This window comes from Capricornis sumatraensis, chromosome X (genome assembly GCF_032405125.1).
Source record: "Capricornis sumatraensis isolate serow.1 chromosome X, serow.2, whole genome shotgun sequence".
Classification (NCBI taxonomy): domain Eukaryota; kingdom Metazoa; phylum Chordata; class Mammalia; order Artiodactyla; family Bovidae; genus Capricornis; species Capricornis sumatraensis.
In genome coordinates, this window is record NC_091092.1 from 79022065 (window position 1) to 79034640 (window position 12576).

General features: G+C 38.0%; 1 protein-coding gene across 1 annotated transcript in view; it reads left to right on the plus strand.

Moving 5' to 3' along the window:
- Positions 1–12576, plus strand: part of TEX11 (testis expressed 11) — a 220582-nt gene that overhangs the window by 100607 nt on the left and 107399 nt on the right. The window contains exons 13-14 of the mRNA XM_068963198.1: positions 6017–6168; positions 9159–9244. Of these exons, the coding sequence (XP_068819299.1) occupies positions 6017–6168; positions 9159–9244 (238 nt within the window). The remainder of the gene's footprint in view (positions 1–6016; positions 6169–9158; positions 9245–12576) is intronic.

A 12576-nucleotide genomic window follows, 5' to 3' on the forward strand; every position in this document is an offset into this window, starting at 1 on the left:
CCCTGTCTACACTGCTTAGGCTCTAGGTTGCTCTGCTGGGAACTGTCTGAGGCCGGCCCTGGGTTGTATGCACCTCCCAGGTCTGAGCTGCTCAGGTCCAGGTATTCGAGTAGTCCTCAGAGGCGCAGACTCAGTTGAGCCTGCGTTTTCTGCCCTTTCCAGGTCCGAGCAGCTCAGGTGATGAGGTGTTTGGCGAGCACGGTCACTGCGACTTATCGCCTCCCCCGTCCCTGCCGCTTGGTTTTCTGGGTGTACAACCGGCGCACCTTCTCAGGTGGATGTTGACCATCCAGAATCCCAAGAAGTCTTAGTTAGCAACAAATCCTGCTTGCAGTTTGGTAGATAATTCCTCTCTGGGGCCGCAATTGCCCCCTTCTGGCTCTGGCTGCCTGTCACCAGAGGGGGATGGTCTGCAGCCGGCTATCTCTGCTCAGTCCTTTGTTCTGTGAGCGAGCCTGATGGTGTCTTAGGTTAGGGCTTTTTGCATGGTAGCTATCTTGCAGTTTGGTTTGCTCACCCAAGTTAGATCCCTCAGATTGCCCTCGGGGCATTCAGGCCTGGTCCTTACTCTAAGCAATGCAGCCCGCGCCTCCCTGCCCAGCCCCCGCTTGCTAGTGGCGGATGCAGGCGTCTGTGCTGCTTCTCCGCTCCGGGAGTTACTGTTGGGCTCGTGATCTGTGGGTTTTAATTATTTATTTATTTTTCCTCCCAGTTATGTTACCCTCTGTGGTTCCAGGGCTCGCCACAAACTTGGCAATGAGAATGTTTCCTGACGTTTGGAAACCTCTCTTTTTTAAGACTCCCTTCCCGGGACGGAAGAGCTCCCTATCTCTTTTGTCTCTCTTTTTGTCTTTTATATTTTTTCCTACCTCCTTTCGAAGACAATGGGCTGCTTTTCTGGGTGCCTGATGTCCTCTGCGGGCATTCTGAAGTTCTTTTGTGGAATTTACTCAGCTTTCAAATGTTCTGTTGATGAATTTGTGGGGGGGACAGTGGTCTCCCCCTCCTATTCCTCCACCATCTTAGGCTTAGGACCACCTCCTCATGTCCAGTTCTAACTGTTCCTTCTGAGCTGCATATAGGTTTCTTAAGAGGCAGGTCAGGTGGTCTGGTGTTCCCATCTCTTTGAGAATTTTCCACAGTTTATTGTGATCCACACAATCAAAGGCTTTGGCATAGTCAATAAAGCAGAAATAGATGTTTTTCTGTAATTCTCTTGCTTTTTTGATGATCCAGTGGATGTTGGCAATTTGATCTCTGGTTCCTCTGCCTTTTCTAAATCCAGCTTAAACATCAGGAAGTTCACGGTTCACGTATTGCTGAAGCCTGGCTTGGAGAATTTTGAGCATTACTTTACTAGCATGTGAGATGAGTGCAATTGTGTGGTAGTTTGAGCATTCTTTGGCATTGCCTTTCTTTGGGCTTGGAATGAAAACAGACCTTTTCCAGTCCTGTGGCTACTGCAGAGTTTTCCAAATTTGCTGGCATATTAAGTGCAGCACTTTCACAGCATCATCTTTTAGGATTTGAAATAGCTCCACTGGTATTCTGTCACTTCCACTAGCTTTGTTCGTAGTGATGCTTCCTAAAGCCCACTTGACTTCACATTCCAGGATGTCTGGCTCTAGGTGAGTGATCACACCATCGTGATTATCCGGGTCGTGAAGATCTTTTTTGTACAGTTCTTCTGTGTATTCTTGCCACCTCTTCTTAATATCTCCTGCTCATGTTAGGTCCATACCATTTCTGTCCTTTATCGAGCCCATCTTTGCATGAAATATTCCCTTGGCATCTCTAATTTTCTTGAAGAGATCTCTAGTCTTTCCCATTCTGTTGTTTTCCTCTATTTCTTTGCATTGATCACTGAGGAAGGCTTTCTTACCTCTCCTTGCTATTCTTTGGAACTATGCATTCAAATGGGAATATCCTTCTTTTTCTTCTTTGTTTTTCACTTCTCTTCTTTTCATAGCTATTTGTAAGGCCTCCTCAGACAGCCATTTTGCTTTTTTGCATTTTTTTTTCCATGGGGATGGTCTTGATCCCTGCCTATGTACAGTGTCACAAACCTCCATCCATAGTTCATCAGGTACTGTCTATCAGATCTAGTCCCTTAAATCTTTTTATCACTTCCACTGTATAATAATAAGGGATTTGATTTAGGTCATACCTGAATGGTCTAGTGGTTTTCCCTACTTTCTCCAATTTGGCAATAAGGAGCTCATGATCTGAGCCACAGTCAGCTCCGGGTCTTGTTTTTGCTGACCTATAATGGAGAGGACATATTTTTGTATGTTAGTTCTAGAAGGTCTTGTAGGTCTTCATAGAACCATTCAACTTCCACTTCTTCAGCATCACTGGTTGGGGCATAGACTTGCATTACCGTGATATTGAATGGTTTGTCTTGGAAATGAACAGAGATTATTCTGTCGTTTTTTAGATTACATCCAAGTACTGCATTTTGGACTCTTTCGTTGACTATCATGGCTACTCCATTTCTTCAAAGGGATTCTTGCCCACAGTCATCTGAGTTAAATTCATCCATTCCAGTCCATCATAGTTCGCTGATTCCTAGAATGTCGATGTTCACTGTTGCCATCTCCTGTTTGTCCAGTTTCCTATGCAATACTGCTCTTTACAGCATTGGACTTTGCTTCCATCACCAGTCTCATCTGCAACTGGGTGTTGTTTTTGCTTTAACTCCATCCCTTCATTCTTTCTGGAGTTATTTCTCCACTGATCTCCAGTGGCATATTGGGCACCTACCGACCTGGGGAGTTCCTCTTTCAGTGTCCTGTCTCTTTGCCTTTTCATAATGTTCACGGGGTTCTCAAGGCAAAAATATTGAAGTGGGTGCCATTCCCTTCAGATAGGTTGTTAATACCTACCCATCTGAAATTCTTCCAAAAATTGCAGAGAAAGGAGCACTCCCAAGCTTATGCTATGCAAGGCTACCATCACCCTGATATCAAAACCAGACAAAGATATCCTCAAGAAAGAAAATTATAGGCCAGTATTGCTGATGAAGATAAACACAAAAACCCTCAACAAAATACTGTCAAACTACATACAAAAACACATAGAAAGGATCATACACTGTGATCAAGTGTGATTTATCCCAGGGATGCATGGATTTTTTGATATATGCAAGTAAATCAATATGATACACCAGATTAACAAATTTAAAGATAAATCCCATATGATTTTCTCAGTAGATGCAGAAAAAAAGGTTTTGAGAAAGTTCAAAACCCATTTGATTTCAGTTGTTGAATTAATTTTTTAAAGGAATTTAAAATTTTTTTGTGGTAAAATACATAAAACATAAAACATACCATCTTAACTATTTTTAAGTATACAATTCATCAGTGTTAAGTACACATAAATTGGTAAGTGTGTTACATTGAACATTCATAGTGTTTAAAGTACATTAAGAAAACTCCTGAGCTCTTTTCATCTTGCAGAATTGCAGCTTTGTACCCATTCAGTAACAAGTCTCTGTTCTCCACTTTCCCTGTCTGTGGCATACACCATTCTATCTGTCTATGAATTTGACTACTGTAGGTACCTCATATTGGTGAAATTATACACTATTTGTGCTTTTCCCATTGTTGTATTCACTTAGCATAGTATCCTCAAGTTTCATCAGTGTTGTAGCATGTGTCAGAATTTCCTGCTCTTCAAAGGCTAAATAATATTCCTCTGTGTTATGTACTGTGTTTTGTTTATTCATTCATCCATTGATGGAGACTTGTAATACTTCCACCTGTTGGTTATTATGAATAATACTGCTATACCGTTGGGTGTAAAAATATTTCTTTGAGACTTTATTTTTGGTTATTTGGGTTTATACAAAGTGAAATCAGTAGATTATATGGAAATTATTTTTAATTTTTTGGAGGAATCACCATACTTGTTTGCATAGCGGCTATACAATTTTACAGTCTCACCAATAGTGCACAAGTTTTCCACATTCTGGCCAACATTTTTTTGTTTTTTGTTTTTTTGACAGGAGCTATTTTAATGGGTATCAGGTGGCATCATTGTGGTTTTTATTGCATTTCACTAATGGGTTAGTAATATTGAGTATTTTTCATGTGATTTTTGCCATTTGTATATCTTTTTTGGGAAAAATGTCTATTCAACCTCTTTGCCCATTTTATTTTTTTTTTAATTTTTATTTTTACTTTATTTTACTTTACAATACTGTATTGCTTTTGCCATACATTGACATGAATCTGCCACGGGTGTACATGAGTTCCCAATCATGAACCCCCCTCCCACCTCCCACCCCATATCATCTTTGCCCATTTTAAAAGTCAATTGATTTTTTATTGTTTTGAAAGTAAAAGTTAGTCACTCAGTCATGTCTGACTCTTTGTGACCCCATGAACTGTAGCCCACCACGCTCCTCTGTCCATGGAATTCTCCAGGCAAGAATACTGGAGTGGGTTGCCATTTCCTTCTCTAGGGGATCTTCCCGACCCAGGGATTGAACCCAGGTCTCCCACATTGCAGCAGACTGTTTACCAACTGAGCCACCAGGGAAATCCTTCTTTCGGAAAATGTCTAATCAACCTCTTTGCCCATTTTTAAGTCAGTTGGTTTTTTTTGTTGAGTTTATATATCTGGATATTAACTGTGTATCAGATGTATATTTTGCAAATATTCTCTCCCATAGGTTGCCTTTTCACCCTTTTGATTGTATTCTTTGATTCACAAAATTGAAAAAATTTTTGACATAGTCCAGTTTATCTGTTTTTAATTTTGTTATTTGTGTTTTTAGTGCATATCAAAGAAATCATTGTCAAATCCAGTGTTATATTCTATAACTTTTATATTTTAGTTCTTCTGTTTAGGTCTTTGATCCATTTTGAGTTCGTTTTTTTATATGATGTAAGGTGATTTCATCAAAGAATGAAAAGAAAGAATTTCATTTTTGTGCTTATGGATATCTGATTGTCCCAGCACTGTTTATTGAAAAAATGATTTTTTTCCCTCATGGAATGGTTTTGGCACCCTTGTTGAAAATCATCTGACCACATATGTGAGAATTTCTTTTGAAACTCTTATTTTATTCCAATGGTGTATATGTATCTTTATGCCAGTACCACACTATTTTGATTACTGTATCTTTGTAGTAAAATTTGAAATCGTGAAGTATGCGTCCATCAGCTTTGTTGTTCTGTTTCAGGATTGTTTTGGCTCTTTTGGGTACCTTGATATTCTGTATGATTTTAGGATGGAGTTTTCCATTTCTGCAAAAAATATCTTTGGGATGTTCACAGGGATTGCGTTATATCTGTAGATCACTTTGGGTGTGTTACCATCTTAACAATCCTAAGTCTTCCAATCCATGAACTCTTTGCATTTAACATAGTCATTATCTACTGTTATATTATTTGTGTAATGAAGCGTAATTTTTAAAGGAGTTGTTGACTGAGGGAATTGGCACATTTCTTTTTATTCTTTCAGTTTTATTAAGATATAATTGACATTCAGCACCATGTAAGTTTAAGCTGTACAGCATAATGACTTGAGAAGATAGTCAAAAGATACAAAGTTCCAGTTATAAAATAAATGAATATTGAGAATGTAACATACTGGTATATTTGAAAGTTGATTCTAGAGTAGATCATGAAAGTTCTCATGACAAGGGACAGGGACTAGTAAATTTCTAATGTCTGTTCATGTATCTTCACTTCATATATCTCATGTTCTAGTATGTATAAATTGGCATCAGTTTTGGAGAAAAAGAATAAATTAAATATTAGTAAAGAGAGGATTATCTGACTGTATATATTTATAAGAAGAAAATGCTTGTGGCTTGATAAGTTAAACAGGAAGTTAATTAAATTATCTGTTATTGACAAATAGTTTTGTTGAGATGTTTAATGGTATTACTTAAGCTCAGATATAGTTTTATCTTGCCTGTTTGGGTCATGCTTAAACAAATTTTAGGCTTGTTAATTTAAAAAAGTTATTTTATTCATACCACTTAAAATTGTGTTTTCTTAAACAGAGGATCTATTGGATTTTATTTCCTGAAGATTATCTGTGAACATTTTCAGTCATCAGAAGATACTAGTAAAGCTCAACTGCTCCACATTGACATGCTTTTACAAAGGAAGGAAGAAATGTTTGCAAAGGAGAAGGTTGAAGAAATCATTATAGGTCAGTAGGATTTTTGCAGATGTTTTAGAAAAGTGTTCATATGCATGTCCTTCAGAGATGGATATCAGAACAGTAGGAAAATCCTCAGATCAACAGATTTTTTTTCTTTTTCTCACTATTTTTCCTCCCTAATATCCTTTAATTATAACAATTCACCTAACCAGATTCCACCTATGTGGTAAACTAGGATGAAGTGAAGTAAAGTCGCTCAGTTGTGTCCGACTCTTTGCAACCCCATAGACTGTAGCCTGTCAGACTCTTCCGTCCATGGGATTTTTCAGGCAAGAGTGCTGGAGTGCATTGCCATTTCCTTCTCCAGGGGATCTTCCTGACCCAGGAATTGAACCTGGGTCTTCGAACCTGGGTCTCTCGCATTGCAGGCAGATGCTTTACCGTCTGAGCCACCAATTGTGAGGTTAGAAGCCTAATTTCATGTTTCAGTTTGATCTCAGATTAGTTTGTGTACCTTCAGGCAAGTCAGTAATATCTCTGGATCTTGGTTTTTTCCAACTATATAATGAAGGTTGTGAGCCACATTCCTAATTTTTTATTTCTTTTCAGCAGCAGTAGCATCCTTTTGTGATGCAATCTTATGTGAACCTGCCCCCAATAAAACAAATTAGAGTTGTTGTAGTTAAAGCAAAGACGTAGAGCCAAATCTCAGCATTCCATTAATCCCCCATCTCTCTGTAGAACCTTATACTCTGAAGAACACAGATAGTGTGAACTCTTTCTTAGAAAATTCTTACCCTAATCTGTTCTTTCAACTCCATACATATAGAGATATTACTGGAACAATAGTCACTAATGTTAATACTGGGATTTATTCTGAGTGGTGGAAGTTTTGGTGATTTGTTGCTCTTTTGTTGTTTACCAGATTGCTTGAATTTTATAAGTATGAATCATGTTTTATAAAAACAAAGGCATTGATTTTTAAAGGAAATCTCTTGACTAGATAATCTTTGAGTCTTTTGAACTCTAGATTCTATGAATTGTATTTTACTGATGACACCTTTCCTCCGTATCCTCACTATGAATCCAGTTATTTTTAGACCCAGTGTTGATAAGCTTGGTTATATGATTTTCTAACCCTCAGCATTTTAATGGTAGTATATTATAAAGGGAGAAAGGACCTACAAGGAAATATAAAGATATCCTGATTACAAGGGAGGAAAAAACCATATAAATTGCATAAAAACATTTTAAATACTCTTAAAAGTATAATAATATGTGAAGTTGCTCAGTCGTGTCTGACTCTTTGTGACCCCATGGACTGTAGCCTACCAGGCTCTTCCATCCATGGGATTTTCCAGCGAGAATACTGGAGTGGGTTTCCATTTTCTTACTATATAATAATCACTGAAGTCATCATTATGGTATACTAACAGTATAATAAAATACAATAGCTGTTATTGTTGACCTTGAATAATCTAAAAATAGTTAAATTATGCTTCATAAACTAGAAAGTATGTTTAAAATAAATAAATTTTTTTAAAAAAGAAGACTAGATATATTCATGGATAATAGCTTCCCACCATTGAAGGCTGGAGGAGCCACTCTGGGAGGATCTGGCTGAGATGGAAGTGTTTCATGTTGGTTTCTTTTATTGTATCAGAGATCCAGATGGTAAAATGGACTTTCTTATTGGTTCATTTCCTGGGCATTTTTCTGTCTGTCTTTCTTTTAAAACATGATTCATTAAAAAAATATATATTTATTTTAAAAAGAAAAACATAACTCTTAAAACATGATTTTTAGAAAAATTAAAAACCTTAAGTGATTTAGACTTCTTAAAAATATTTTGTTTGATGAAAGTAAACTGCCAGGTAACTAGAAAACTTTATTATCTAGAATAACTAATTTTCCATGGTTAGAGTTAGCCAAAGTTGTATTATGGTATCTAAATTATACAGTTATACTTTCAACGTATTATATTTTAAGTACATACTTTACAGGGCTTTTTACTTTCATGTGACTATTTTTGACTAAGTCGTGGAACAAACTTTGTCTGCTAACTGGGTTGAGGGGTCAGAGACTGTTTTGTTTTGTTTTAATATAAAATTATTTATTTTAATTGGAGGCTAATTACTTTACAATATTGTAGTGGTTTTGCCATACATTGACATGAATCTGCCATAGGTATACATGTGTTCCCCATCCTGAACCCCCCCTCCCTCCCTGTCCCATCCCTCTGGGTCATCCCAGTGCACCAGCTCCGAGCACCCTATCTGATACATTGAACCTGGACTGGCGATTCGTTTCACATATGATAATATAAATGTTTTTTCAATGCCATTCTCCCAAATCATCCTACCCTCGCCCTCTCCCACAGAGTCCAAAAGACTGTTCTATACATCTGTGTGTCTTTTGCTGAGAGACTCTGTTTTCTAATCAAGACTTTTGTGGAAATTGATTGTGACAAAGAGGTGGAATTGGAAGGGGTATAGAATTCTATAGATTAAACTTTACTTTAGTGTGTTAATGTATTTGAACCCTGTAAATGTCTAGACCAGAAACAATCAGACATGTTACAATTTAAAGTAATAGAGTTTATGTGTAAACTTGGTCTTAAAGTATTTTACAAAGGCTTTAGGGTATATTTGGCCTTTCTTGTGAACCTGAACTGATCTAGTTAGTATATAATAGTATAAACACTTTTTATTAATGATTTCTAGCATTGCTGTCTGTTCACTGATAATAACATTAAGGCACCAGATGATGATCAAATTTGGAACATAGAAAATACATTAAAAAGAAACTGGGCTGGAAAACTATTACAAATTGATGGGAAAATTACAGTGATTGTAGCAAACTCTGATTGTATTATATAGTCAATTTTGCTAGTAAATCTAAAATTGATGATGAAAACCTGTCTGAATGTGGTTGTGTTTGTCCATTACGTAAAGATTATAGGTTCTGAATACAGTTATTGCTCTTTATTTAATGTAATAGATCTTGATTCTTGTTCTTAGAGCTTGTTTTTTTTTCAGGTCACCAAACAGGAAAACCACTGGCATCAGAATTAATAGGCTATTTCCACAGCATTATTTGGAAACAAGCTGCCAGAAGTTTTGAGGTTTGGGAATAATCTATTTTTATTCTTTATATTCTTTCTTCACACTAACAAATAAAACAGTGTGTTCACTATAAAAATCATAGAGCATCAAATACTTAATCTCTTTCTGCTTATTTACTATTTATTAAATGTAATGCAGAACATTAATGGGCAGTGGACAATAATTTATTTAAAAATGCTAAGATGTGATTCATCCCCACTGGGAGTTTGTTGTTGTTCAGTTGCTAAGTCAGTGTCTGACTCCTTGTAACCCCGTGAACTACAGCACACCAGGCTTCCCTGTCCTTCACTATCTCCCAAAGTTTGTTCAAATTCAAGTCCATTGAGTCAGTTGGTGATGCTATCTAACCATCTCATCTTCTGCCACCCTCTTCTCTTTTGCCTTCAATCTTTCCCAGCATCAGGGTCTTTCCAGTAAGTTGGCTCTTCGCATCAGGTGGCTAAAAAATTGGAACTTCAGCTTTAGCATCAGTCTTTCCAATGACTGTTAAGGGTTGATTTCCCTCAGGATTGACTCTCACATCCATACATGACTACAGGAAAAACCATAGCTTTGACTCATTCGGACCTTTGTCAGCCAAGTAATGTCTCTGCTTTTTAATACGCTGTCTAAATTTGTCATACTTTTCCTTCCAAGGAACAAGCATCTTTTAATTTCATGGCTACAGTTACTGTCCACAGTGATTTTGGAGCCCAATAAAAGAAAATCTGTCAATGTTTCCACTTTTTCCCCTTTTATTTGCCATGAAGTGATGGGACCGGATGCCATGATCTTAGTTTTTTGAATGCTGAATTTTAAGCCAGCTTTTTCACCCTCCTCTGTTACCCTTATCAAGAGATTCTTTAGTTCCTCTTCGCTTTCTGCCATAAGGGTGGTATCATCTGCATATCTGAGGTTGTTGCTATTTCTCCCAGCAGTCTTGATTTTAGCTTGTGATTGATCCAGCCCTGCATTTTACATGATGTACTCTGCATATAAGTTAAATAAACAGGGTTACAATATACAGCCTTGTCATACTCCTTTCCCAGTTTAGAACCAGGCAGTTGTTCCATGTCCAATTCTAACTGTTGCTTCTTGACCCACATACAGATTTCTCAGGAGATAGGTAAGGTGGTGTGGTATTCTCATCTCCTTAAGAATTTTCCTGTTGTGATCCACAAAGGCAAAGGCTTTACGTAGTCAATGAAACAGAGTAGATGTTTTTCTGGAACTCTCTTGCTTTCTCCATGCTCTAATAGATGTTAGTAATTTGATCTCTGGTTCCTCTGCCTCTTCAAAACCCAGCTTGTACATCTGAAAGTTCTTGGTTCACATACTGCTGAAGCCTAGCTTGAAGGATATTGAGCATAACCTTGCTAGTATGTGGAATAAGGGCAATTGTATCATGGTTTGAGCATACTTTGGTATTGCCCTTCTTTAGGACTGTAATGAAAACTGACCTTTTCCAGTCCTGTGGCCACTACTGAGCTTTCCAAATTTTCTGGCATGTTGAGTGTACCACTTTAACAGCTTCATCTTTCAGGATTTTAAATAACTCAGCTGAAATTCTGTCACTTCCATTGTAAACATATACCATATTTTCTTTATCCACATTCATCAGTAAATGACAACTTATTTTGTTTCCACACCTTGGCTTGCTGCAATGGACATTTGAGTACAAATATCTCTTGGAGATAATGATTTCATTTTCTTTTGATATATACACAGAAATGGGATTACTGAATTGTTTTGTAGTTCTATTTTTAATTTCTTGAGAAACCTGCATTCTGTTTTCCATAGTGGCCATACCAGTCTACACTCCCACCAACAGTATACAAGGTTTACCTTTTCTCTACATCCTGAGTACCATTTGTTAATCTTGTCTTTCTGATGGTAGCCATTGTGACAGCTGTGAGGAGATATCTCACTGTGATTTTGATTTGCATTTCCCTAATGGTTAGTGAAGTTGAGCACCTTTTCATGTACCTATTGGCCATCTGTGTATCCTCTTTGAAACAGCTTGCCCAGATCCTTAGCACATTTTTAATGGACTTTTGGAGTTTTTTGTTTGTTTGATTCTGTTTGTGTTTTTATTTTTTGCTACTGAGTTGTAGGACTTCCTTATATATTTTGGATAATTCCATATTGAATGTGTCCGTCAGTTCAGATCAGTTGGTCAGCCATGTCCAACTCGTTGTGACCCCATGGACTGAGGAACGCCAGGCTTCACTGCCCATCACCAACTCCCAGGGTTTGCTCAAACTGATGTCCCTTGAGTTGGTGATGCCATCCAACGATCTCATCCTCTGTTGTCCCCTTCTCCTCCTGCCCTCAATCTATCCCAGCATCAGGGTCTTTTCAAATGAGTCAGTTCTTTGTATCAGGTGGCCAAAGTATGCCACCTCCTTTGCCATCTATTTGCCAGATCATGGCATCTGGTCCCATCATTTCATGAGAAATAGAAGGGGAAACAGTAGAAACAGTGTCAGACTTTGTTTTTTGGGGCTCCAAAATCACTGAAGATGGTGATTGCAGCCATGAAATTAAAAGACTCTTACTCCTTGGAAGGAAAGTTATGACCAACCTAGATAGCATATTAAAAAACAGAGATATTACTTTGCCAACAAATGTCCATCTAGTCAAGGCTATGGTTTTTCCAGTGGTCATGTATGGATATGAGAGTTGGACTGTGAAAAAAGCTAAGTGCCAAAGAATTGAAGCTTTTGAACTGTGGTGTTGGAGAAGACTCTTGAGAGTCCCTTGGACTGCAAGGAGATCCAACCAGTCCATCCTAAAGGAAATCAGTCTTAGGTATTCATTGGAAGGACTGATGCTAAAGCTGAAACTCCAATACTGTGGCTGCCTCATGCGAAGAGTTGACTCACTGGAAAAGACCCTGATGCTGGGAGGGATTGGGGGGCAAGAGGAGAAGGGGACGACAGAGGATGAGATGGCTGGATGGCATCATTGACTCGATGGATCTGAGTTTGGGTGAACTCTGGGAGTTGGTGATGGACAGGGAGGCCTGGCGTGCTGCGATTCACGGGGTCGCAAAGAGTCGGACACGACTGAGCAACTGAACTGAACTGAACTGATGGGACTAGATGCCATGATGTTAGTTTGTTGAATGTTGAGCTTTAAGCCAGCTTTTTCATTCTCCTCTTTCACTTCATCCAGAGGGTCTTTAGTTCCTCTTTGCTTTCTACCATAAGGGTGGTGTAATCTGCGTATCTAAGGTTATTGATATTTCTCCTTGCAATCTTGATTCCAGCTTGTGCTTCATCCAGCCCTGAATTTCCCACGATGTACTCTGCATATAAGTTAAATAAGCAGAGTGACAATATACAGCTTT